The 26,977-nt window shown below is 48.6% G+C and overlaps 1 protein-coding gene across 4 annotated transcripts; it reads left to right on the forward strand.

Annotated features, from left to right (window-relative positions):
* The first annotated feature begins 890 nt into the window (after positions 1 to 890).
* uba1.S (ubiquitin-like modifier activating enzyme 1 S homeolog) lies at positions 891 to 18,984 on the forward strand. 4 transcript variants are annotated; one of them, XM_041574093.1, is made up of 26 exons: positions 891 to 1,109; positions 9,182 to 9,295; positions 9,722 to 9,780; positions 10,411 to 10,579; positions 10,893 to 11,027; positions 11,120 to 11,226; positions 11,472 to 11,562; positions 11,694 to 11,826; positions 11,916 to 12,013; positions 12,097 to 12,243; positions 12,341 to 12,517; positions 12,600 to 12,710; positions 12,797 to 12,877; positions 13,060 to 13,215; positions 13,292 to 13,457; positions 13,671 to 13,867; positions 14,099 to 14,163; positions 14,540 to 14,735; positions 14,839 to 14,913; positions 15,006 to 15,195; positions 15,327 to 15,415; positions 15,498 to 15,590; positions 17,599 to 17,790; positions 17,878 to 17,979; positions 18,082 to 18,182; positions 18,286 to 18,984. In XM_041574093.1, exons 2-26 carry the CDS (start codon positions 9,182 to 9,184, stop codon positions 18,419 to 18,421), a joined length of 3,180 nt encoding a protein of 1,059 aa, XP_041430027.1. In that variant the 5' UTR covers positions 891 to 1,109; the 3' UTR covers positions 18,422 to 18,984.
* Positions 18,985 to 26,977: the final 7,993 nt, after the last annotated feature.

The following is a 26,977-nucleotide window of genomic DNA, read 5'->3' on the forward strand; positions in this document are numbered from 1 at the left end:
ACTACATTATATCGTCATTACTTTTAAACACTTTAATGTGTTGGTGTTACTGTTCCTATAATGATACGAGGCAGGGATGTTGCCACCCAATGTACCCACAGTGCCCTTCCTGCTCCCCTGTAACCAGCCTGTGCTTGAGACCCTGAATGGCACTAAATGTGTTTTGTCACATTCTCAATGGGCACCATAGTACCCCCTAAAATTGTCAGTGGTAGTTGCACCCTAATACAGGGGTTGTTAGTCAGTCATAGAAAGCCCCATTCTTAGCAACTTTATCATTTATAAGTTCTCATAGATTTACCTTCTTCTGACCTGTGCCAGCTTTCAGCATGGGGGGGGGGTCGCTGACCCCATTATTGCTACTCTGGCCTCTGCTATTCATATCTCAGTCCCTCTCTAGTGAGCTGCCGAAATGGCAAACTGCAGGGCTGCTCAACAAAAAGCTTCGTAAAGAAAAACGCAGAAAGTAAAGACCAATTGCAAATTGTCTCAGAATATGAGGCTCTACAGCAGGGATCCCGAACCTTAAGAACCCGTGAGCAACATTCAGAAGTAAAAGGAGTTGGGGAGCAACACTAGCATGACAACTGTTCTTGGGGAAACAAATAAGGGCTGTGATTGGCCATTTGTCAACCTACATTAAGATTCTGTTTGGCAAAACACCTGGTTTTTATACAACCAAAACTTGCCTCCAAGTCTGGAATTCAAAAATAATCTCCTGCTTTGAGGCCACTGGGAGCAACATCCAAGGGGTTGGGGGGTCACATGTTGCACCACTGGTTGGGAATCACTGGCTCTACGTGATTGTACAAGTTGAACTCGCCCTTTAAGGCAGGTAGAGGGGAGGAGCATCCCAATGGTGGGAGGAGTTTCAGTAGGTGCTGGTTGCTTTGTAGCCAATGGATGTGGGAGTCTGTGGCCGATGTTATGGAGCATTGAGGCTGCCGCTTATATGCAGATCGCTTGGAGGTTCAGCACACGAGACACTAAGCTGCGCCGCTAAAGCTACAAGCGCAGTCTGAGCCAATAACTCCGCCCACTCTTTCTGTATCGCCACGTGCAGCTGCGCGGACACCATCTTTAAATCGGGCGAAGGAACGAATGAGCCAGTAAGTCCGGGCGGAAGCGTGCCCTAATTTAGCAGCAGGCAAGGGGGTCTCGGGGAACCCGTATACTTCGTTTATCGGAACTCTCGCCAGTCTGCGAGTCGCTGTTGGCTGCACGCTCTGCCAGGGACATACAGTGTCGGACCGCGCCTACAACGCCGGGAAGGAGGTGACGTCAGTAGTCTCCTATTGGATGTCAAATAAATATGCGCAACTCTCGTTGGTTAAACAGCTTCCAGGCGGGGCGGGAAGATAAAATGATTGGCTATCTTGAGAGGTGAAGGCCGAGCCTCTAGCTGATTGGTCACTCCCCCGGTGTGTGGGCGGAGCTTGTAGATGCGCGCGCATTGTACTGTCCCGGTGCCGTGAGCCGGTGAGAGTTTGTCTTTCCGAGTCCTGTTAGTCGCTGAGTATCGCGCGTCCCGAACCGAGGGAGCGGCACTTACGGACGGGGGTAAGAACCAAAAGCCTCGCGGGCAAATCAAAGTGACTGCGTGTAGCCCGCCCGTGTGACTGAAGGAAAGGAGGGCCCGGCGCTTGTTCCAGTCCTCCCCGCGTGTGTCTCCCCGTGTGTCTGTGTCTCCTTTGTTCTCTTGTGTAGGGGGAGCGGGGCTTATTGTATGTTACTCTCCTCTCATTGGCTACTGCCTCTTTATGTGGGACTCACACGACTCCTAATGAAACCTCTTCACACCGCACAATCGGGACCCAATCACATGGCACGAGGGACTCGATCCCTGCACTGCCATTGGCTGACACACGGCGTCTGGGGTTGGTTAGTTTAAGATTTTGGCCTCTGGGATTAGTCAGTTTCAGGCTTTTGGCCTCTGGGATTGGTCAGTTTCAGGCTTTTGGCCTCTGGGATTGGTCAGTTTCAGGCTTTTGGCCTCTGGGGTTGGTCAGTTCAAACTTTTGGCCTCTGGGATTGGACAGTTTCAGGCTTTTGGCTTCTGGGATTGATCCGTTTCAGGCTTTTGGCCTCTGGGGTTGATCAGTTTCAGACTTCTGGCCTCTGGGATTGGTCAGTCAGGCTTTTGGCCTCTGGGATTGGTCAGTCAGGCTTTTGGCCTCTGGGATTGGTCAATCAGGCTTTTGGCCTCTGGGATTGGTCAATCAGGCTTTTGGCCTCTGGGATTGGTCAGTCAGGCTTTTGGCCTCTGGGATTGGTCAGTCAGGCTTTTGGCCTCTGGGATTGGTCAGTCAGGCTTTTGGCCTCTGGGATTGGTCAGTCAGGCTTTTGGCCTCTGGGATTGGTCAGTCAGGCTTTTGGCCTCTGGGATTGGTCAGTCAGGCTTTTGGCCTCTGGGATTGGTCAGTCGGGCTTTTGGCCTCTGGGATTGGACAGTTTCAGGCTTTTGGCCTCTGGGATTGATCCGTTCAGGCTTTTGGCCTCTGGGATTGATCCGTTCAGGCTTTTGGCCTCTGGGATTGTTCAGTTTCAGGCTTTTGGCCTCTGGGGTTGATCAGTTTCAGGCTTTTGGCCTCTGGGATTGGTCAGTTTCAGGCTTTTGGCCTCTGGGATTGGACAGTTTCAGGCTTTTGGCCTCTGGGATTGGACAGTTTCAGGCTTTTGGCCTCTGGGATTGTTCAGTTTCAGGCTTTTGGCCTCTGGGGTTGGTCAGTTTCAGGCTTTGGCCTCTGGGGTTGATCAGTTTCAGGCTTTTGGCCTCTGGGTTGGTCAGTTTCAAGCTTTTAGCATCTGGGGTTGGTCACTTAAAACTTTTGGCCTCTAGGGGTTGGTCAGTTCAGGCTTTTGGCCTCGGGGGTTGGTCAGTTTCAAGCTTTTAGCATCTGGGGTTGGTCAGTTTCAAGCTTTTAGCATCTGGGGTTGGTCAGTTTCAGGCTTTTTGGCCTCTGGGGTTGATCCGTTTCAGGCTTTTGGCCTCTGGGATTGTTCAGTTTCAGGCTTTTGGCCTCTGGGGTTGATCAGTTTCAGACTTCTGGCCTCTGGGATTGGTCAGTCAGGCTTTTGGCCCTCTGGGATTGATCCGTTCAGGCTTTTGGCCTCTGGATTGATCCGTTCAGGCTTTTGGCCGCTGGGATTGATCCGTTCAGGCTTTTGGCCTCTGGGATTGATCCCTTCAGGCTTTTGGCCTCTGGGATTGGCGTCACGGCTTCTTGGGCTCTGGTTGGTCAGTCGGCTTTGGCCTTGGGATTGGTCAGTTCAGGCTTTTGGCCTCTGGGATTGGACAGTTTCAGGCTTTTGGCCTCTGGGATTGATCCGTTTCAGGCTTTTGGCCTCTGGGATTGATCCGTTTCAGGCTTTTGGCCTCTGGGATTGTTCAGTTTCAGGCTTTTGGTCTCTGGGATTGGTCAGTTTCAGGCTTTTGGCCTCTGGGGTTGGTCAGTTTCAGGCTTTTGGCTTCTGGGATTGATCCGTTCAGGCTTTTGGCCTCTGGGATTGTTCAGTTTCAGGCTTTTGGCCAATGGGGTTGATCAGTTTCAGACTTCTGGCCTCTGGGATTGGTCAGTCAGGCTTTTGGCCTCTGGGATTGGTCAGTTTCAGGCTTTTGGCCTCTGGGATTGGTCAGTTTCAGGCTTTTGGCCTCTGGGGTTGGTCAGTTTCAGGCTTTTGGCTTCTGGGATTGATCCGTTTCAGGCTTTTGGCCTCTGGGATTGTTCAGTTTCAGGTTTTTGGCCTCTGGGGTTGATCAGTTTCAGACTTCTGGCCTCTGGGATTGGTCAGTCAGGCTTTTGGCCTCTGGGATTGGTCAGTCAGGCTTTTGGCCTCTGGGATTGGTCAATCAGGCTTTTGGCCTCTGGGATTGGTCAGTCAGGCTTTTGGCCTCTGGGATTGGTCAGTCAGGCTTTTGGCCTCTGGGATTGGTCAGTCAGGCTTTTGGCCTCTGGGATTGGTCAGTCAGGCTTTTGGCCTCTGGGATTGGTCAGTCGGGCTTTTGGCCTCTGGGATTGGACAGTTTCAGGCTTTTGGCCTCTGGGATTGATCCGTTCAGGCTTTTGGCCTCTGGGATTGATCCGTTCAGGCTTTTGGCCTCTGGGATTGTTCAGTTTCAGGCTTTTGGCCTCTGGGGTTGATCAGTTTCAGACTTCTGGCCTCTGGGATTGGTCAGTTTCAGGCTTTTGGCCTCTGGGATTGGACAGTTTCAGGCTTTTGGCCTCTGGGATTGGACAGTTTCAGGCTTTTGGCCTCTGGGATTGTTCAGTTTCAGGCTTTTGGCCTCTGGGGTTGGTCAGTTTCAGGCTTTTGGCCTCTGGGGTTGATCAGTTTCAGGCTTTTGGCCTCTGGGGTTGGTCAGTTTCAAGCTTTTAGCATCTGGGGTTGGTCACTTAAAACTTTTGGCCTCTAGGGGTTGGTCAGTTCAGGCTTTTGGCCTCGGGGGTTGGTCAGTTTCAAGCTTTTAGCATCTGGGGTTGGTCAGTTTCAAGCTTTTAGCATCTGGGGTTGGTCAGTTTCAGGCTTTTGGCCTCTGGGGTTGATCCGTTTCAGGCTTTTGGCCTCTGGGATTGTTCAGTTTCAGGCTTTTGGCCTCTGGGGTTGATCAGTTTCAGACTTCTGGCCTCTGGGATTGGTCAGTCAGGCTTTTGGCCTCTGGGATTGATCCGTTCAGGCTTTTGGCCTCTGGGATTGATCCGTTCAGGCTTTTGGCCGCTGGGATTGATCCGTTCAGGCTTTTGGCCTCTGGGATTGATCCCTTCAGGCTTTTGGCCTCTGGGATTGGTCAGTCAGGCTTTTGGCCTCTGGGATTGGTCAGTCAGGCTTTTGGCCTCTGGGATTGGTCAGTTTCAGGCTTTTGGCCTCTGGGATTGGACAGTTTCAGGCTTTTGGCCTCTGGGATTGATCCGTTTCAGGCTTTTGGCCTCTGGGATTGATCCGTTCAGGCTTTTGGCCTCTGGGATTGTTCAGTTTCAGGCTTTTGGTCTCTGGGATTGGTCAGTTTCAGGCTTTTGGCCTCTGGGGTTGGTCAGTTTCAGGCTTTTGGCTTCTGGGATTGATCCGTTCAGGCTTTTGGCCTCTGGGATTGTTCAGTTTCAGGCTTTTGGCCAATGGGGTTGATCAGTTTCAGACTTCTGGCCTCTGGGATTGGTCAGTCAGGCTTTTGGCCTCTGGGATTGGTCAGTTTCAGGCTTTTGGCCTCTGGGATTGGTCAGTTTCAGGCTTTTGGCCTCTGGGATTGGACAGTTTCAGGCTTTTGGCCTCTGGGATTGGACAGTTTCAGGCTTTTGGCCTCTGGGATTGGACAGTTTCAGGCTTTTGGCCTCTGGGATTGTTCAGTTTCAGGCTTTTGGCCTCTGGGGTTGGTCAGTTTCAGGCTTTTGGCCTCTGGGATTGGACAGTTTCAAGCTTTTAGCATCTGGGGTTGGTCACTTAAAACTTTTGGCCTCTAGGGGTTGGTCAGTTCAGGCTTTTGGCCTCGGGGGTTGGTCAGTTTCAAGCTTTTAGCATCTGGGGTTGGTCAGTTTCAGGCTTTTGGCCTCTGGGGTTGATCCGTTTCAGGCTTTTGGCCTCTGGGATTGTTCAGTTTCAGGCTTTTGGCCTCTGGGATTGGTCAGTTCAGGCTTTTGGCCTCTGGGATTGGTCAGTTCAGGCTTTTGGCCTCTGGGGTTGGTCAGTTCAGGCTTTTGGCCTCTGGGGTTGGTCAGTTCAGGCTTTTGGCCTCTGGGGTTGGTCAGTTCAGGCTTTTGGCCTCTGGGGTTGATCCGTTCAGGCTTTTGGCCTCTGGGATTGGTCAGTTCAGGCTTTTGGCCTCTGGGATTGGTCAGTTCAGGCTTTTGGCCTCTGGGGTTGGTCAGTTCAGGCTTTTGGCCTCTGGGGTTGGTCAGTTCAGGCTTTTGGCCTCTGGGATTGATCCCTTCAGGCTTTTGGCCTCTGGGATTGATCCCTTCAGGCTTTTGGCCTCTGGGATTGGTCAGTTCAGGCTTTTGGCCTCTGGGATTGGTCAGTTTCAGGCTTTTGGCCTCTGGGATTGGTCAGTTTCAGGCTTTTGGCCTCTGGGATTGGTCCCTTCAGGCTTTTGGCCTCTGGGATTGGTCAGTTCAGGCTTTTGGCCTCAGGGGTTGGTCAGTTCAGGCTTTTGGCCTCTGGGATTGGTCAGTTCAGGCTTTTGGCCTCAGGGGTTGGTCCCTTCAGGCTTTTGGCCTCTGGGATTGGTCAGTTCAGGCTTTTGGCCTTAGGGTCAAGTTATGGGAGTGGGGAGTTTATGTTGCATGTGGGTTGGGGACATGTCAGGGGGTAGGCCTGGGGGGTTGCTAATACATTTGTAGTAATGGAGGGTAGTTTTAGGCTGGCTAACCAGTTGTCTGGAAGTGAAGCATAAAAGTCTTACACTTCCAGCTTTGGGCTAATTGTAGAATTGGGATAATGAGGCAGTGACAATATTTGGCTGGGGGCAGTTATTTCAGAGCTTGAGGGATACAGTTTAGGACGTGGGGGAGGGGCAGTTATTGGATGGGGGAGGTACCGGGACAGGAGGGGCGGGGCCCCATACACAGGATTGATTGTAGGAAGGCTGAAGCCACCGTCCCATGGTGCATCTGCGCTTCCTTCTCTGGGATTGGCTGTGCGTAGACAGATGCTGACAGATTGTGCCACGCCCCGGCCTGTCATTTGTTACAATGCGGGAGATAAAACGCTTGTTCACCGGCAACTGAGGGGCGGAGCGTACTTTTTAGGCGCTTCTGATTGCTGGAGGGAGGCCCCTCCCCTATGAACGTCATTGGGGCCGGCGCGCTGCGCTCTTTCTGCCTGTTCCGGGCCTCCGCCATCTTGTTTTTGTGTCAGCACAGTCCGGCAGCGCGGGGGACCCAGAGTGAGAGGAGCGCAGCGTGGACCCGGGGGCATTGGTGAGTGGGAGGCAATGGGACTGGAACTTCCATGTGTGTCTTGTCATTCGTCTCGGTGATGTTCCTATGGAGCCCCGGGGCGTGTCATGTTTGGAGGGGAATGCTGGGACTTGTAGTTCTGTGCAGCTGTGCGTGTCGCTACAATTCCCCTCAGCACCGAACTCTGTACCTTCTGACACAGACAATGGGGCACATGGAAACAACTACAGTTCCCAGCAGCCTCCATGGCCCAGTCTGAGAGTGTAGAACCACTTGGCCTGAGTGTGATGTGTGTGAGGCACGGGCCCAGCGCTTCTTCCCCAAACTCAACCTCCTGTGTCGCCTGTCACCCCTGCTGTGCCCTTACTTCCTGTTACCCCTGAGCTGCTGTGCCCTTACTTCCTGTTACCCCTGAGCTGCTGTGCCCTTACTTCCTGTTACCCCTGAGCTGCTGTGCCCTTACTTCCTGTTACCCCTGAGCTGCTGTGCCCTTACTTCCTGTTACCCCTGAGCTGCTGTGCCCTTACTTCCTGTTACCCCTGAGCTGCTGTGCCCTTACTTCCTGTTACCCCTGAGCTGCTGTGCCCTTACTTCCTGTTACCCCTGAGCTGCTGTGCCCTTACTTCCTGTTACCCCTGAGCTGCTGTGCCCTTACTTCCTGTTACCCCTGAGCTGCTGTGCCCTTACTTCCTGTTACCCCTGAGCTGCTGTGCCCTTACTTCCTGTTACCCCTGAGCTGCTGTGCCCTTACTTCCTGTTACCCCTGAGCTGCTGTGCCCTTACATCCTCCTACCTGTGATCCTTACATCCTGGTACCTGTGATCTGCTGTGCCCTTACATCCTCCTACCCGTGATCCTTACTTCCTGGTACCCGTGATGTGCTGTGCCCTTACTTCCTGTCACCACATAGCTGCTGTGCCCTTACTTCCTGTTACCACTGATCTGTTGTGCACTTACTTGTACCCGTGATCTGCTGTGCCCTTACGTCCTGTTACCCTGATCTGCTTTGCCATTACTTGTGCCAGTAATCTGCTGTGCCCTTACTTCCTGTCACCCGTGATCTGCTGTGCCCTTACTTCCTGTCACCCGTGATCTGCTGTGCCCTTACTTCCTGTCACCCGTGATCTGCTGTGCCCTTACTTCCTGTCACCCTGATCTGCTGTGCCCTTACTTCCTAGTACACATGATCTGCTTTGCCCTTATTTGTACCCGTAATCTGCTGTGTCCTTACTGCCTGGTACCTGTGATCTGCTGTGCCCTTACATCCTCCTACCCGTGATCCCGTGATCTGCTGTGCCCTTACTTCCTGGTACACCTGATCTGCTGTGCCCTTACTTCCTGTCACCCCATAGCTGCTGTGCCCTTACTTCATGTTACCCCTCATCTGCTGTGCCCTTACTTGTACCGGTAATCTGCTGTGCCCTTATTGCCTGGTACCGGTGATCTGCTGTGCCCTTACTTCCTCCTACCCGTGATCTGCTGTGCCCTTAATTCCTCCTACCCGTGTTCTGCTGTGCCCTTACTTGTACCCGTGATCTGCTGTGCCCTTACTTCCTCCTACCCTTGATCTGCTGTGCCCTTACTTGTACCCGTGAACTGCTGTACCATCTGTCTGCCTCTAATGCTGCAGCGCCCCCTTTTCGGTCAGTCTCTCCCACTCGCACCCGTCCCTACTGGTACCGACCCTCATACTCCCCCGTGTCACTGGTACCTTATGTCTCAATGCTGCACTCATCTCCATTGCCCTCCTCTTGTACTTTTACTTTCTCATTCACCCCCAGCTGGGGCAATATTTGCAAAATGGCCGCTTACTAATGCCCATTCCTTCTGTAGTATTTATCATATAGTGTAATTCACTAATTGTTCTCTGTTTACTGGACCCTTGTGCCCCGTGGCACCTTTTCTGTTGTTCGCGTCCGGCTAATGAACTGTTCATGACTTACAGGGGGAAGTCTGCCCTGTCTTCCATCATAACCAGCAGTTGGGGGATTCAGTGCCCCCTGGCGGGAGATTTAAGTTGTTGAGTGTGGGAACAGGTGTCGGGCATGGGGCAGTGAGCTGGCAGTGTGTATGGGCTGTGCTGCCTATTGCTCCTTCCCTACTGTAGCAAGGCAGTAACATTGAGACACACACACAACTGATCTTTTCCTATGTCTGAGACACAGACAGACACACAGACAACTGCTATTTCCTATGTCTGAGACACAGACAGACAACTGATATTTCCTGTGTCTGAGACACCCAGACAGACACACAGACAGACAGACAACTGATATTTCCTGTGTCCTGGTTAGATGTCCAGCTCTCCGCTGTCCAAGAAGCGTCGCGTGTCCGGATCTGAGACAAAGACGGGTTCAAACTGCTCTTCCTCCAAGTCTGTGAGCACAGATCAGCCTGCTCCAGCCAACGTAAGTGTGTGTGTAATATGCTCCCACTAGTGCCACCCTTATACCCTCACCCCATGCTTTTATTCATGCCTAAGCCACTTATGTCTTGTGTGTGTGCCATAGGGTAGGCTTGCTATACTGTATCTGGGGGGGGGGGCATCCTATTGTAACCAGTTAGTTGTTGTATTAGACGCACAGCTAGAGCCAACCTGCAGACCGATGCATAATGAGGGGCATCTGTGTGTAGCCTCATACATTCAGGACCATGCGCTAGGAATAAAATGTGGCTGTGTGAGGGGGCAGATTGAGTAGCTGAATGGGGAGTTCAGTGGTGAATAATTGAAAAAAAGGCTTCTGTTACTAATTATATGTCTATTCAGGGGCCCCAGGATAGGGTTACCTACTGACTGCATATTCCTGACTATTAACCCCATGTGTTTATTATAGGGGATGGCTCGTAACGGAAATTCCACAGAAATCGATGAAGGTCTCTACTCACGGCAGCTGTAAGTATTGGACCCCTCTCTGGCTCTACATACAAACACACAAACCAGTGGCAGGATGGGGCCCTCCGTTGCTATTGGCTGCCTCTTCTGCTCTCTGGGACCAGCTTTCTCAGCTATAACTGGGGGGCTTCTCTGCTGTCTGGGACCAGAGCCTGGCTACTCAGATTTTACTGGGGCCTCCTTGGCTGTTAATTTAAACTGATGTCTAGTAGCTTTGGCCCTGTAAAGTCAATCCATCTGGAGTGAGTGAAGTTTTGCCCTCCCCAGACCCCAGTATTGTTCAGCAGTGTCATGAGGGACTGGCGTGCAGCCTCCATATAATTGCTTGCTTATGTTTCTGATGTGACCTAACCCTTTATGGCCTTCTTTGCCTTTATGTATGTTACTCTTTAGTGTTGCCATATTGTGTGTATGTTCTGCCTTTCCTCCCTCACTCTACAAACATACAGGCAGGGCGTGTGTCCCCTAATAAGCCTGGCAGCAGGGTACGAAGGGCCAACAGGGTTAACAAGTAGAGTATCTTTGGAAATGGAAGGGTTAATCCTTTTTGGACTGTGAGCCCTTCATTTCTGGCTAGTGTATACAGTGATTAGTGCAGCGGGTTTACACTGTTCCTCCTCTGTACCACAGCTATGTATTGGGGCACGATGCCATGAAGCGCATGCAGAACTCCAATGTTCTCATCTCGGGGATGAGTGGACTTGGTGTGGAGATTGCTAAGAATATAATCCTTGCTGGAGTCAAGTCTGTCACTATCCATGATCAGCACAACACGGACTGGGCCGATCTGTCTTCCCAGGTAAGCGCCTTCCCTTTGGGTTTATCTCTTTCCTTAAGGCTCTTGGGGGTTTGAGCAGAGCATGTGTAAGTTGCACCTGTACTTCACCCATATAGTGTGTGTGTCCTTATTAATGGCTGAACGTTGTGTATTCTAAGAAATAATGTACCCCTGTTGTAAATTGTAAGGCTATTAGTGAGTTCCATGTCCTGTATAAGATCACTCGCTGTTTAGCCTTGTGCAAGTTTTCAGTGACTTCTAATATGCTTCCATTATGCAGTAGGAGTACATTATTGGCTATGTATTTGACTGTACTTACTGCTTTGTGCCTCAGTTTTACCTGCGGGAGAGCGACATTGGAAAGAACAGAGCGGAGGTGTCGCACCCACGACTGGCTGAGTTAAACACCTATGTGCCCGTGTCTTCATCCACAGACCCCCTGACTGACGAGTTCATGTCTGCCTTCCAGGTAGGAGCCAAGGTTGCCCTTGTACAGCGTTGTCTCCAGTAGATTCCTCCATTGCCTTATACAACTAATTCATATCCTTCTCTTCTCTTCAGCTGGTTATTCTTACTGGCTCTTCTCTGGAGGAGCAGCTTCAAGTTGGAGACTTTTGTCACAGCCAGGACATCAAGTTTATTGTTGCTGACACCAAGGGTCTGTTTGGGTGAGTTTCCATGGCAATCTCTACAAGGCACTGTGGGGAAGGCGAGCACCAAACCAGAGAATGGCTGGTGCCTCTCACATTGGTTGAGCGCATAGAACGGGACAGGAAGCTTCCCATATTTAGGGATTATATAACTTTGACTTTGTGCCCAGATGTGTAATAAAGGCATTGGTAAACTTCAACTGCAACTGCAACTCCCATCATCCAGGTAACCCTGGCTGCAATCTTCCCTTGTTGTGTTACAGGCAGCTTTTCTGTGACTTTGGAAAAGAGATGGTTGTGATGGACCCAAATGGGGAGCAACCACTGAGTGCAATGATTTCTATGATTACAAAGGTAAGGCGAGTGGAAAGGCTGGGGCTGTGTCCTGGGACTCATTGGCCTGTGCAGTGTCTGGCTACTGATGTTCAGTGCAGTGTCTGGCTACTGATCTTATGTGGCACCTAACATTGCTTCTTGCTTTGCAGGATAACCCTGGGGTGGTGACCTGTTTGGATGAGGCTCGGCACGGCTTTGAGACTGGGGACTTTGTTACATTTACTGAGGTCCGAGGCATGACAGAGCTGAACGGATGTGAGCCAGTGGAAATCAAAGTTCTGGGTATGAATTCACTCCAGCAAATCTAATGTGTGGCGTAGGCACATTGACCTCTAAGCACCTCATCCCTTATAATGTGTCCTCCTTCATAGGCCCCTACACTTTCAGTATCTGTGACACCAGCAGCTTCTCCGATTATATCCGTGGGGGAATTGTCAGTCAGGTGAAGATGCCCAAGAAGATCAGCTTTGTGAGTAACTACCAGTTCTGCTGTTGGTTAATATGATGCCAATCTGTGTCTGTCCCTTTAACTGGCCATTCCTTGCTTCCCAGAAACCCCTGCGGGAAGCACTGCAGGAGCCTGACATTCTCATCACCGATTTTGCAAAGTTTGATCATCCTGCGCTCTTGCATCTGGGCTTCCAGGGACTTCATGAGTTCCAGAAGAAACATGGGCACCTCCCTAAAGCCCACAATGAGGTGAGGTGGGCTTATAACCCATGAACATCCAAAAAGCTGTGTGCCCAGTGTTTACCAGTCTGTGCTCTCTTCTCAACTCCTCTCTCCCCTGCTGCAGGCAGATGCACTGGAGGTGCTGGCACTCACACAAGCCATCAATGAGAATGCCTCTGGCTCTAGTAAGCAGGAGGAGATCAAGGAAAGCCTCATCAAGCAGCTGGCATACCAGGCTACGGGGAACCTTGCCCCTGTCAATGCCTTTATTGGGGGCCTGGCTGCACAGGAGGCAATGAAGGTAAATGTTCCATTTTATAAATGTGAGAAATAGGAACCAAAAGTCTTGCCTGCGGCCCCTCTAACTCTCCTTCCTTGCTCAGGCCTGCTCTGGCAAATTCATGCCTATCATGCAGTGGTTGTACTTTGATGCCCTGGAGTGCTTGCCTGAGGAGAATGCAGATAACACCCTAACGGAGGAGACTTGCAGCCCAGTAAGTCAGACTTCTTAAAGTTCTGCCTCTCCCTCTCTTGTTGTAACTGTCCCTTACCCCTAGTCTTTGTGCTTTTCCCTCTGCAGAAGAACAGCCGATATGATGGCCAGATTGCTGTGTTTGGCTCCGGTTTCCAGGAACAACTTGGCAAGCAGAAATATTTCTTGGTATGTTCAGTAGCATGTGCTGCCCTGGTCTGAGCTGAGCTGGGCTCTTCTGCTCTTCCACAGATACTTTTGGGTTCTTGTTGTATCTTCTTGCATGGGGTGGGGGTGCAGGTTTCCCTGTACAGCATTGATGTGCTATTACAAATACTAATCTGCATATGATTATTCTGTGTTCTCTGCAGGTTGGTGCTGGTGCCATTGGCTGTGAGCTGCTAAAGAACTTTGCTATGATTGGCTTGGCAGCAGGAGATGGTGGGGAAATCACTGTGACAGACATGGACACCATAGAAAAATCCAACCTGAATCGACAGTTTCTGTTTAGGCCTTGGGATGTCACTGTGAGTGGGAGCTCTGTTCTGTGCCGGTGGAACTGACACTTAGCGCTGCCTAAATCCATCTCTTTTTTCATTCTAGAAAATGAAATCTGACACAGCAGCAGCGGCTGTCAAGCAGATGAATCCGAGCCTGCATATTACTGCTCATGAGAACCGCGTGGGAATAGAGACTGAGAAGGTGTATGATGACGACTTCTTTGAAGCTCTGGATGGCGTGGCAAATGCACTAGATAATATTGATGCCAGTGAGTAGTGGGGCTTAATAGTAGCACTCATAGCAAGAGGGAAACCCCTTTAGTGGGATGTGTGTGTGGGATTAACGTGTTTGGAGTACCTGGGTTTATTGGAAGTTCATGTGAAGAAATGTAAATTCCTCGCTATTCTATTTAGAACTCATTGGTAGGGGGCACTGTTTGTACAACCTTTCATCCTGGGAAATCTGCCGCTCTACAATCTAGGAATGTATATGGATCGACGCTGTGTGTATTACCGCAAGCCTCTCCTGGAGTCGGGAACACTGGGGACAAAGGGAAATGTTCAGGTCGTCATCCCCTTCCTGACAGAGTCCTACAGCTCCAGCCAGGACCCACCTGAAAAATCCATCCCCATCTGTACCTTGAAAAACTTCCCCAATGCAATTGAGCACACGCTGCAGGTGAGGGGACACACTGGCTTAGACCTGAGAAAGGGGCCTCTTGTTTTGGACTGTGGGATAGGGTGCCGGGCACCGGCTTTTCAACTTGGGGTTACTGTGCTGCCTTTTGGCCTGGCTAAGTTGTTGACACCTGGCTGCGGAGTATGGCCATTGGGTGCTGACTGTGGCCTGAGGAAGATGGGGCTTTGGGTTGGAAGCCATAACTAACTCACTTCTCTCTTCTGCTTTCAGTGGGCCCGGGATGAATTTGAGGGGCTCTTCAAACAACCATCAGAAAATGTTAACCAATATTTAACGTGAGTGTGAGATTAGATGGGTGGGGAGAATGTAGAAAAACTATTTGGCTCGGTGTGTGGATTGGTGGATGCCCCATCCTTTCTCTGCAAATACCTACTGTGAGGCAGCCGGAGACCCCAACCTGCTGTGGGACCAGCCATGCTCAGTACCCACACTATCACCACTTCTACTCATTTGTATTTACCAGTCACACCATTACTGACTCTTGTTTCTCCACACCTACCTGTCAGTGCAGGGCAATTGGGACATCCCAAAATAGGGTGGCACAAGAACCATAACCACTGAGCTAAATTATGGGAAAAGCAGACTTCATTGCCAACCCAATGAAGTGATTTGGTCTCTAGTTCACCCCGCTTGTCTTCCTGTTTGCTACAGAGACCCGAAATTCATGGAGCGGACCTTAAAGTTGCCCGGATCTCAGCCTTTGGAAGTAGTTGAAGCGGTATATAAGAGCTTGGTAATGGATCGACCCAAGAGCTGGGCAGATTGTGTCTCCTGGGCCTCTAACCACTGGCACATTCAGTACTCCAACAATATCCGGCAGTTACTGCACAACTTTCCTCCAGATCAGGTGAGTGCCACCTAGAATGTGCCCTACCCATAAAAGGCAGGGGGGCTGCGTGCCCCTCATGTTGCCTTCTCATCTTTCTGCATGAAATTCTGTCTTTTCACAGCTCACTTCTGCTGGGGTTCCATTCTGGTCTGGTCCAAAGAGATGTCCCCATCCACTGACATTTAATGCGAGCACTGTGAGTATACTGCAGCGGAGCTCCTCCCCCTCATACGTAGCTGCACCCTTCCTGCCCAAACTCCTCCCACTGACAGATGTGTTTGTCACCAGGGGCTGCATGTGGATTACATCATGGCCGCTGCTAACTTGTTGGCGTCGTCCTATGGAATCGCTGGCTCCAAAGACAGAGCTGCTGTGGTGGAAATTCTCCGAAATCTAAAGGTGCCTGAATTTACTCCAAGATCTGGAGTCAAGATCCATGTATCGGACCAGGAGATTCAGAACGCTCACGCCTCTCTAGGTACAGTAGGCTTCTCCCTAGGGCACACTTTCTGGGGGATGTGGCTAAATATGTTCCTTCTGTTGGATGGGACTGAGTGGGCTGCACAGTCAGGGTGGTCTCAATTATCTCTTCTCTTGTTGCCCCTGAAGATGACAACCGCCTGGAGGAGCTGAAACATACACTTCCCACCCCAGAGAGTCTCGGCAGCTTTAGAATGTTCCCAATTGACTTTGAAAAGGTACAAAATTGCAGTTGGTTCTCCTGTGTCCAGTGGCAGAACTTCACCCCCACCCTCACTTTGTCTGTCTCCCCTTCTGCAGGACGATGACACAAATTTCCACATGGACTTTATTGTCGCCGCTTCCAACCTAAGGGCAGAGAACTACGACATCCCCCCGGCTGATAGACACAAGGTATTGACTGCTAGCCCCTTTCCTTTTATGGACGTGAGTGGGGAAGGGATTCCCAGTTCTTTGGTATTAAAGGATAAGTGTCTGTCCCTTTCTCTTCTCTGCACTGCTGCCTCTGACTCCTGATACAACTTCCCAATATCCATTCATTCCTCATTCTCACTGGGTTTATAGTTCTGTGTAACTGTCATTGTGTCTGTCCCTTTCTCTTCTCTGCACTGCTGCCTCTGACTCCTGATACAACTTCCCAATATCCATTCATTCCTCATTCTCACTGGGTTTATAGTTCTGTGTAACTGTCATTGTGTCTGTCCCTTTCTCTGCACTGCTGCTTCTGACTCCTGATACAACTTCCCAATATCCATTCATTCCTCATTCTCACTGGGTTTATAGTTCTGTGTAACTGTCATTGTGTCTGTCCCTTTCTCTTCTCTGCACTGTTGCTTCTGACTCCTGATACAACTTCCCAATATCCATTCATTCCTCATTCTCACTGGGTTTATAGTTCTGTGTAACTGTCATTGTGTCTGTCCCTTTCTCTTCTCTGCACTGCTGCCTCTGACTCCTGATACAACTTCCCAATATCCATTCATTCCTCATTCTCACTGGGTTTATAGTTCTGTGTAACTGTCATTGTGTCTGTCCCTTTCTCTGCACTGCTGCTTCTGACTCCTGATACAACTTCCCAATATCCATTCATTCCTCATTCTCACTGGGTTTATAGTTCTGTGTAACTGTCATTGTGTCTGTCCCTTTCTCTTCTCTGCACTGCTGCTTCTGACTCCTGATACAACTTCACAATATCCATTCATTCCTCATTCTCACTGGGTTTATAGTTCTGTGTAACTGTCATTGTGTCTGTCCCTTTCTCTGCACTGCTGCTTCTGACTCCTGATACAACTTCCCAATATCCATTCATTCCTCATTCTCACTGGGTTTATAGTTCTGTGTAACTGTCATTGTGTCTGTCCCTTTCTCTTCTCTGCACTGCTGCCTCTGACTCCTGATACAACTTCCCAATATCCATTCATTCCTCATTCTCACTGGGTTTATAGTTCTGTGTAACTGTCATTGTGTCTGTCCCTTTCTCTGCACTGCTGCTTCTGACTCCTGATACAATTTCCCAATATCCATTCATTCCTCATTCTCACTGGGTTTATAGTTCTGTGTAACTGTCATTGTGTCTGTCCCTTTCTCTGCACTGCTGCTTCTGACTCCTGATACAACTTCCCAATATCCATTCATTCCTCATTCTCACTGGGTTTATAGTTCTGTGTAACTGTCATTGTGTCTGTCCCTTTCTCTTCTCTGCACTGCTGCTTCTGACTCCTGATACAACTTCACAATATCCATTCATTCCTCATTCTCACTGGGTTTATAGTTCTGTGTAACTGTCATTGTGTCTGTCCCTTTCTCTGCACTGCTGCTTCTGACTCCTGATACAACTTCCCAATATCCATTCATTCCTCATTCTCACTGGGTTTATAGTTCTGTGTAACTGTCATTGTGTCTGTCCCTTTCTCTTCTCTGCACTGCTGCCTCTGACTCCTGATACAACTTCCCAATATCCATTCATTCCTCATTCTCACTGGGTTTATAGTTCTGTGTAACTGTCATTGTGTCTGTCCCTTTCTCTTCTCTGCACTGCTGCTTCTGACTCCTGATACAACTTCCCAATATCCATTCATTCCTCATTCTCACTGGGTTTATAGTTCTGTGTAACTGTCATTGTGTCTGTCCCTTTCTCTGCACTGTTGCTTCTGACTCCTGATACAACTTCCCAATATCCATGCATTCCTCATTCTCTTCTGTGCACTGCTGCCTCTGACTCCTGATACAAAGACACTGATAGTTACACATAATGAATGGATATTGGGGAGTTGGTTACAATTCTCTTTTGGGGTTGAAGTAGAGTGAAATATAGTGAATGAATAGAAGTTTTATCTCATGGAAATATAATTCATGACAATTTCTTCCTGCTCTCGGACTCATTCTCTCTTCCCACCCCCAGAGCAAACTGATTGCAGGTAAAATCATTCCCGCCATTGCTACAACTACAGCCGCTGTGGTGGGTCTGGTGTGTCTGGAGTTGTACAAAATCATTCAGGGCCACAGGAAGTTGGAGTCGTATAAAAATGGCTTCCTGAACCTGGCGCTCCCGTTCTTTGGTTTCTCTGAGCCCATTGCTGCCCCAAAGCACAAGGTGAGAGCTGAACTAATGTTTTGTGGTGGGAATTATGGGAAGTTCCGCTGTGCCCTAATCTGCCCTCACTCCCCCCCCCCCCCGCAGTACTACGACAATGAGTGGACTCTGTGGGACCGATTTGAAGTAAAGGGGGTGCAGAGCAACGGCGAAGAGATGACGCTCAAACAATTCCTGGACTACTTTAAGGTGAGGGGGGAATATGGTAGTGACGGGGCAGTAAGTGTTGCTATAGAGATGCACACCGGGTCACAAGCCGACTGTGTCGCTGACGTTGTGCGTTTCATGCAGGATGAACACAAGCTGGAGATCACCATGTTGTCCCAGGGGGTGTCCATGCTTTATTCCTTCTTCATGCCTGCGGCCAAGCTAAAGGAGAGGCTGGAGCAACCGTATGTATCTGTTCTTCTTATCAAGTCCAGTCTGCCCCCCCCCCTGTAACGTGCCCCCCGTAATGTACCCCCCGTAACGTACCCCATTGTGCGCCCCCTGCAGGATGACGGAGATTGTGACTAAAGTGTCCAAGAAGAAGATCGGGAAGCACGTGAAGGCGCTGGTGTTTGAGCTTTGCTGTAATGATGAGACAGACGAGGATGTGGAGGTGCCGTATGTACGTTACACTATCCGCTGAGGGGCCCCCGGGAGCCAATGCTGGAGCAGCCACAGGCACTGGAGCACATGGGGGCACAAGGAATTGCAATGACTGATCTACTGTTCACTAGTAGCCCCCACTCCCTGAGGTTAACATTGTGTGTGGGGGGAAATGGGGGTGCAGGAGCCTCACTTGATTCTCTTCTTGTCAGCTGTCTGCTCTCCTGTGTCCCCTTGTAGCACTTTGTGTGATCATTAACCCCCTCCTGCCATGACTTGTCCAGCCTTGTCCCCTATCTACGCAGTTCAGTACAGACCCCCAACTTCTCCCACTTACCCCCTATCCCAGTTGCTTCATGTTAATGTCTTGTTGGCTTCTTGTGCTTGCGCCCCTCTGCCCCCACAGGCCGGCTCTGCCCCCTGCTGGTGAGAGGATCATGGCTTTGTTGCCACATGCATGGGGAGTAGTTGGGGTGCCACACGGGGCCCCTGAGCTGGGGCAGCTTTAGTGTAAGCGGGAGTACGAGGATACTGCTGATCTTTAGAAATGTTTCTTTATACTGTGTTTGAATTCTGAGGAGAAATAAAAGTGACCGAAATCCATTCTGTGCTGCAGCCGATTCTTTTCTGTGCCGGTCAGCCTGAGACTCTGCACAATTGTGCATCTGATTAGAGTCTGTCTGTGTGTGTGTGTCTGTCTGTGTGTAGCCCCTCCTATGGGATCTGTCCAACCGGCCCAATTAGTGGTGAATTAATGACATGTGGGGCAGTTCCAGGCACAAGTTCACTCTCTCTCTTCTGCACCTACCAGTGATGGGGTCTGGCCGCACACATGCACCTTGCCTTGTATCTTCCCCTGCTACTTGCACCTGATTGGACCCAGCACCGCAGAGAAAAAGAAACAAAAGGAGGTTTCCTTACCTGGTCAATTTCTTTTGTATAGGCCCATACGGTCAGTGCAGGATGTATGGGGTTAAGTTCTCCTCTCTGGAGGCAGGACAAACTTTAAGCGCTTTCTTAGGCTCCTCCTTTACAATTGATTGTAAAGTCTGTGAAGGAGACACTAGAATGGATAGAACCAACTCCCTATCGAACTACGGAAAATATAAAGTTTGGTGATGCCTTTTATTGGCTAACTGAATAAATACCAATTGTAAGCTTTCAGAGCACACAGGCCCCTTCTTCAGGCATAATACAAATGAAAGGCACATCCTATATATACAAGATATAGATTGGGAGTTTTACTTTGAAAGCAGCTAGTAAGTTGCAGGTAAAACGTGTTCGTCCCTTTTATAAAATGTATAATGAAACCATAGAATTCTTAATGAATCAAATGAAAATTGAGCATAGGACTGGCCAGATATGGGATGACTTTGACGTAGTTGTTCAGCTTAAATATATTGCAATATATGGACAAACAATCCCTGTTTTGTTTAAAGGGTAAGGCATTTTTTAGTAGCAGTAGCACAAAATGTCTCCTGTCTTAAATATATTGATAATGGGTTGAGTGCAGAGGACTCTTGTATTTGTCTATATGTATTTTGTGGTCACAGCCTCATTGCACCCCCGCCTAATGGTTTTAAAAAATAGTGGTGAGCACAACTGTCCCATATATATACATATATATATATATATATATATATATATATATATATATATATATATATATATATATATATATATATATATATATATATATATATATATATTTTCTTCAGTGTATACAATAGAGAAGTGTGAGTTCCCAGGCTCACTTTATAACTGCACTAATGGCTCAGCTCAATCTAGTCAGTGGCTGACTCAGGATATGATTCATAAAGCTTTAATATAAATTAATGTAAACAAGGCTCCAGGGCCTGATGGCATACACCCCCGGGTTCTAAGAGAGCTTAGTTCAGTTTTAGACCAGCCCCTATTTCTAATTTTCTCAGATTAACTTTCATCTGGTATGGTGCCTATGGATTGAAGAAAAGATGATGTTATTCCAGTATTTAAAAAGGGATTACGATCTCAGCCTGGCAATTATAGGCCAGTAAATCTGGCAAAATGTTGTCCTAGTGAATGTCATTATGAGCAGCAATCAGCATGGCTTTATGAAGGATAGGTCATGTCAGACTAATTTGATTGCTTTTTATGATGAGGTAAGTAAGATTCTGGACAGTGGGGGGGGGGGGGCAGTAGATCTATTTGGATTTTGCCAAAGCGTTTGATACTGTGCCCCACAAACGACTGCTTTCTAAACTAAGGTCTGTTGAGCTTAATGAAGTCGTTGCACGTGGATAGGAAACTGGCTACAGGATCGGGTACAGAGGGGGGTTGTTAATGGGACATTCTCTACTTGGAGTAAGGTTCTTAGTGGGGTCCCTCAGGGCTCAGTATTGGGACCACTTTTATTTAACTTGTTCATTAATGACTTAGGGGAGGGGATTGTAAGTAATGTATCAGTGTTTGCAGATGAGACAAAACTATCAGCCCAATTAATTCCATCCAGGATGTGGCACTTGCAACAGGATCTTGACTAACTGGCAATCTGGGCAGCTAAGTGGCAAATGAGATTCAATGTTGATAAATGTAAAGTCCTGCACCTGGGATGTAATAATATCCACTTATACCCTTAATGGGACTGCACTAGGCAAATCCATTATGAAAAAGGGCACCCAGGAAGTTGAGGCAAAATATTGGGAAGGGGTTTGTTACAGTGAGAGCTGTGAAGATGTGGAATTGTCTCCTTGAATCATTAGATAGGTATAAGAAGGGGTTGGATGGTGTTTAGCAAGTGAGGGAATACAGGGATATGGGAGAGAGCTCATAGTACAAGTTGATCCAGGGACTGGTCCCATTGCCATTTTGGAGTCAGGAAGGATTTTTTTCCCCTCTGAGGCAAATTGGTGGGTTTTTGGCGTCATCTTTGTGCGCTTGAGATCTTACACAAACCTATGCGCGCTTCCCAGGCCCGGCAGCCATTTTGAGACACGCATTCACACAGGAACGCAAGTCTCCTCAGCGGGATTCCAGTGCAATACGTGTTCTACGACAGCATTCCGCTCCAGCACAGTCACAGTGGGGTTCTAGCGGATACTGCCTTATATGAGACACCCTCAGCAATAAAGGCAGCACCCTCCCTGTTTATAAAACCGCAGGTCTGTGCTCAGCCAAGTCACCTCCCAGTCAGTGGCCCAACCTTCTATTCATAGGGTTTTCCTTGGTGACTGTAGGGAGGGTGTCCCCATGTCTGAAGTACCTTGCCAGCAGTTATGCAGTTAATATCTGCTCCTACCACACGCAGGTTACTGTGATTTCCTGCTGGCCCTTCTCAAAAGAGATTTACCAAGTAAGCAAATCTACTTTAATGCATACGGCCCTAAAAGGTAGGGAATTAAAAAGTGATGAACATGATGAAACTAAAAAATTCTGAACGAATAATGTGCTACTGCTGCTCGTAGCACCTTCCTGCCAAACAGACTGATTTGCATAAAAAAAAGATCAAGTTTTAAAACTTTGAAAACGTGTGGTGGATGCCCAGGTAGCTGCTTGACATATTGCTTCTAGTGAAGTCTCATGATGGAAAGCCCAGGATGTGTTGACCTTCCTTGTGCCCTAAGTGGAAAAGGAGGTGGCATTCCACTTCTAGTATATGCAAAAGATATAGAGTCAACTATCCATCTAGTTATGGTCCTCTTAGATGCGGTTGGACCTGCCTTGTGGCTGCCAAACAGGATGAATAAGGCATCTGTCTGCCTAATGGACTGTGTTCTCTTGATATACAGTAGGTCTTAAGGACTCTAACAATAAGACAGTCTTACTATGCTAGATCCAGTTATTTTGAGTCCTGAGTTTGAAGGACGGGTATCACAATATCTTGATTAAGGTGGAATGCAGAGGCCACCTTAGGAAGAAAGTTGGGGTTGGTACAGAGTACCGCTTTGTCAGGGTTCATTTTGAGCTAAGGAGATTTGCAGGTTAGTGCCGCCAACTCCGATACTCGCCTGGCTGAGGATTTGTCTGAAGACTGTCTTGATAGTCAGAGACTTCAACTCCACGGAGTCTATTGGTTAAAAGGAAGACTTTGTCAGTGACTAACACTAAATTGAGATCTGTGGAGAATGACAGGTATTCCATGATAAGCCTTGTGCATTGCACCAGGAGAAAAATATACGCCAGATTCGGTGATAGGCCTTTGCTGTAGAAGGGCGTCTTGCTCCTAACCGTGTGGAGATTACAGCTGTCTGAAATCCTTTTTGTTCCCAGATGCAGGATTCAATAGAAAAGCCATCTGGCTCAGTCTGTGGACATCTGGGTACCACGAAGGCCCCTGTGACAGAAGGTCTGGCAAGAGAGGTAGAGTCCTGCTGGTGCGAGTATTGTTGGTCTGATCTTTGTGCAAGTCAGTTGCAGTAACGGAATGGGTGGAAAGGCATAGGCCATCTGGAAGGACCAGGGTGTAGCCAACGCATCTACAGCCTCTGCATTGGATCCGATCCTGAAGAAGAATCTTTGGAGCTGACTGTTGTGCCTGAAAGCCATGACAACAACACATGGAGTGCCCCATTTGTTTGCAATCATTTGGAACACAGAAGCCTTGAGATTCCACTCTCCGGGTCTAGTGTGTTGTGACTGAGAGTCTGCCTGCCCATTCTGCAGGCCCGGGATGTAGATGGCTGTAAGATCTGCCCAGTTGATTATTTTTGGCAATCTCCACCATAGCTGCTGCACTTTTTCTGCCACCCTTTTTTTGAGATAGGCTACAGTTGTACTGTTGTCTGACTGTATGTGAACATGGGTCGCCCTGAGGCATGCTGTCCAGTGTAAAAGGGCATTGAAGATGGCGTGTATCTCTTGTATGTTTGGAATACTCAGGAGCAGATGTTTCACAGAGACCCTGGCATATGCGGTGCTGCCAGGCTGCTCCCCAACCCTTCAGGCTTGCATCCGTGGATATGACTACCGGAGATGGGAGTTGCCACTGTTTGCCCTTGGATATGTTTTTTTCTTGGGACCACCAGTGAAAGCTGTTCCGTATTATGGTGGTCAGCAATATTGGTTGTGTGAGATCCTGGTGGTCTCTGTTCTACTGCCTGAGAAAGTCTCTTTGTAATGGTCTCATGTGAAATTTTGCAAATGGAACGGCATCTATGGTCAATGCCATGAGTCCCAGTAGTTGTAGGATGGTAAAGGCTGTTGCAGTATTGAACTGTAGGCCAGGTATAAGTGCTTGTATTTTGGAGATTTTTTCTGTTGTGCGGAATAAATGTTGCAGTTGTGAGTCGATTACCATGCCTAGCAATAGGAGATTTTGGCTTGGCATTAGGATGCTCTTTTGATGGTTGATTATCAAACTGTGCTGCGTCAGTTGACAAATACAAATTTTGAGTGGCTCCGGCAGCCTTGCTAGATGAGTCTCTGAAAATCAAGTTGCCGTCCAGATAAGGATAGATATGCCACCCAAGGAGCGAATAGTTGCTACTACCTTTGCACTCTTGGTGCCAATGTTAGACCAAAGGGCATGGCCTGAAACTGAAAATGTGGTTGGTTGAGAAAAATTTGAGACATTTTTGGTGATCTGGATGAATTGGGATATGAAGGTATGCATCTTTCAGGTCTACTTTGGTCATGAAGGCCGCTGGTGGTATGGCTGCTTTTATTGACCTGATGGTTTCCATTTTGAAACGCTGGTATTTTATAAACTTGTTGAGTGGGTGCAAATTCAGAATTGGTCAAAAGCCACCATTCTTCTTTAGAACTAAAACAAGATTTGAGTAGAACCCCCAGAATTGTTCCTTGTGAGGTACGAGGGTTACTTCTCCCTTCTCCTGTAGTTTGCATAGGATTGCAGACATGGTAGCTGCCTTGACTGGGTCTTAAGAAGGCTTGGATGGGATGAACCTAGAGGCTGGAGGGAAGTTGTTGAAAAAAATTCTTTGACCCGACACAACTGTTAAGAGCACCCATGGATCTGAAACAGACTTCAACAGTTTGCACAAGTTTGGCAGAATTCCGAGTGTCTCTTTTGTTGGTCAGGAATCCTGAGTCTTCTCTGGTCCTTCTTTCCTGTAAAATTTTGGCTGAGTCTGCCAGGATTTGAACTTTCAGTTGGAGGACTGCTGCATAGAGGATTTTCCTCTGTTAGACGGTCTGGAGTCAGATCCCCAGGAGCAGTGGTAAATATTTTGTAAAACTCCCTGCGTGGTATTTTGCCTTGAGGTAGGACGGTGCCTTTCCCTCCAGTTTTGGCCTATGATTAAGGGAGTGATTCCCGAAACGCGTAGGGCGTTGGATCCTTGTATGAATCTGGAATAAAAGCATATTCCATGCACCGGAGTGCCGTCCTTCCTTTTTGATGTTTATGTGAGTTTCAGCAGCGGGGACGCTGCGGACTGAGCACCCGATTGGAGCAGCTAACAGGGAGTGTGTAAACTCGGAGCGGTCCCCTTTGGTAAAGTCAAGTTTCCCTCCAGTTACCTCTGAAATGATCTTTTTTGAGTTCTAGAGCAATCTAATTTATGGGAGACTAACCTGATTTTGGATGCTGCATCACCCGACCACTGACTCAACCACAATGTTCTACGCTCTGTGATAGACGCTGATAGACATCTTTTTATCCATGGGATCCCAAAAGGATCCAGCATCCTCCAGAAGGAAGCATGGTATTTCTAGACAGTCGAACAATAGTGGAGTCAGCTTTTGGGGACTTCTCCCAAAATTGTTTGAGTTCTTCAGCCACTGGATATCTGGTGTGGAACTTCTGTGAAATATTGTTACACTTATCTGAGTCAGACCATTCGTCCGATATCATTTGAGTAACAGATTTGCTAGTAGGGAAGGACCGGCCTCTTTTTGGTGTGTTACTTTGCATCTTATCTATTTTGGAAACAGCCAGTTGAGTCTCTTTGATTTCTAATGTGTCACTAGGGTTTGGTTTTGACCCTAACAGTTCGGTTTTTGTAAAGCCTGTTCGGGTATAAACTTTGTTTGGTTTTCAGCCTTATGAAACCCGAGCAAGATTCTGGCCAATATATCAAAAATAAGTGTTTTTTTCTAAATTAGCATTGATATAGTTCAGAGCTTTCTGGATAACTTCTGTATAATAGATGTCATACCTGAGAATTCAACCTGTGGGGAAAAAACTCTGTATCCCCCCCACCCCGGGTAGACCTCTCTTTCTCCTCCCCCCAGGCTAACTATCCCCCTGGGAGATGGCCCCATACTCCATACTTACCCCTTGGTGCAGATTCTTCCAGCGAAGTTCTACACGTCATCTTCTGCGTCCTCTGTAAGCCGACAGGGAGATCAGTATTTCTGCGCATGCGCAGTTGGAGCAGTTTGCCGGTGGAATTACACGTAAATTGCTGATCTCCCAGTCAACTGACAGAGGAGCCGGAAGATGGATGTGTGGAACTTCGCTGGAAGAATCTGCACCAAGGGGTAAGTATAGAGTATGGGGGGGGGGTAGGGAGGTCTACCTGGGGCAGGGGGTACGGGGCTTTTTCCCCACAGGATTGTCTTACTCATCAAGCAGAATATTACTAGAGATAGGGTTGCCACCTGTGTGCTTTTGAATTGGGCATCACCACATTGTGAGAACTGGACAGAATCCAGCCAAGTGATGCAATAGCCTCGCCCCGGTGTCAGACCTCCACTAAGATCATTGTGGCCACCTCTGATGTCATCATGTCTGTTCTTACATCACTGCCCTGCCCCCACTGTGTTTGTGCTTAGCCATCAGCGAAGGTGGGAACTAGGGTTACACCTTTTGTGGAAAAAAATACCGGCCTTCCTATATATTTATTGTTTTTCCCCTATAAATAACATTGGGGTCAACCATCATTTTTAGCAGCCGGGCCAGTAAAATAGCGGCCAGCAGACACAGGAAGAGGAGGAGCCTCCAGAGAGGACAACTTAACCCCATACGTCCTGCACTGATGAGAAATAACCAATAGCAACAAGCCAGATGGGCACGTGATCACTGGGAGGCCCCAGCCTTTAGTCTGCCCAGGAATGTGCCCAATATCCACTGAATAAGATCTCACTGGGCTTCTGAGCCATTAGTTCAGGAACCACAAGCAGCAGTGCAGAGACCACACTTGAGACATTGACACAAAACTATAAAGTGACTGAGAATTAGGAGTGAGGAGATTGGGGGAGGGGTACAAAGTAATGGCAAGTGTCAGGCTCCTCCCACAGGAGATCCAGCCCTTATTGAATGATAAGAGGGAAGAATGTCTACTCGAGCTGCTACAACCAGGAACACCGGAAGCCCTTACGATTGGATACGATACGGCCTCTTGTAAGAGTTCAGTTCCGCTCATTGTAGGACTGACTTTAAATTCTTTGCCAGTATTAAAGATGGCTGGACGGCGATGAACGCTCGTCGCATGTTGGTGACAAAGCCAAACATACTGCTTGCAACGTGATTGGTGCGCCTAGCCACTTCCTGGTATCACTCTGAAATGCCCCGCCCTTTTCCTGCTCTTGTCGCGCAACCACGCCCTGACAGCTGATTGGACACTGCTGGTGCCGTTCTCTCTCGGTTTGCTGTTCTTATTGGCGCGAGTGGTTGTGGAGAGGGCGGGACGTTGGTGCGTCGCAGTTGGAAAGC

The sequence above is a fragment of the Xenopus laevis genome, chromosome 8S (genome assembly GCF_017654675.1).
Source record: "Xenopus laevis strain J_2021 chromosome 8S, Xenopus_laevis_v10.1, whole genome shotgun sequence".
Lineage (NCBI taxonomy): Eukaryota > Metazoa > Chordata > Amphibia > Anura > Pipidae > Xenopus > Xenopus laevis.

Excerpts from the sequence above, each read along its gene's own strand:
- uba1.S (XM_041574093.1), top strand. The coding sequence starts at position 9,182 with ATGTCCAGCTCTCCGCTGTCCAAGAAGCGTCGCGTGTCCGGATCTGAG. Across the intron at positions 9,781-10,410 it reads GGTCTCTACTCACGGCAGCT|CTATGTATTGGGGCACGATG; the intron begins GTAAGTATTGGA and ends TCTGTACCACAG. Across the intron at positions 15,196-15,326 it reads GAACGCTCACGCCTCTCTAG|ATGACAACCGCCTGGAGGAG; the intron begins GTACAGTAGGCT and ends TTGCCCCTGAAG.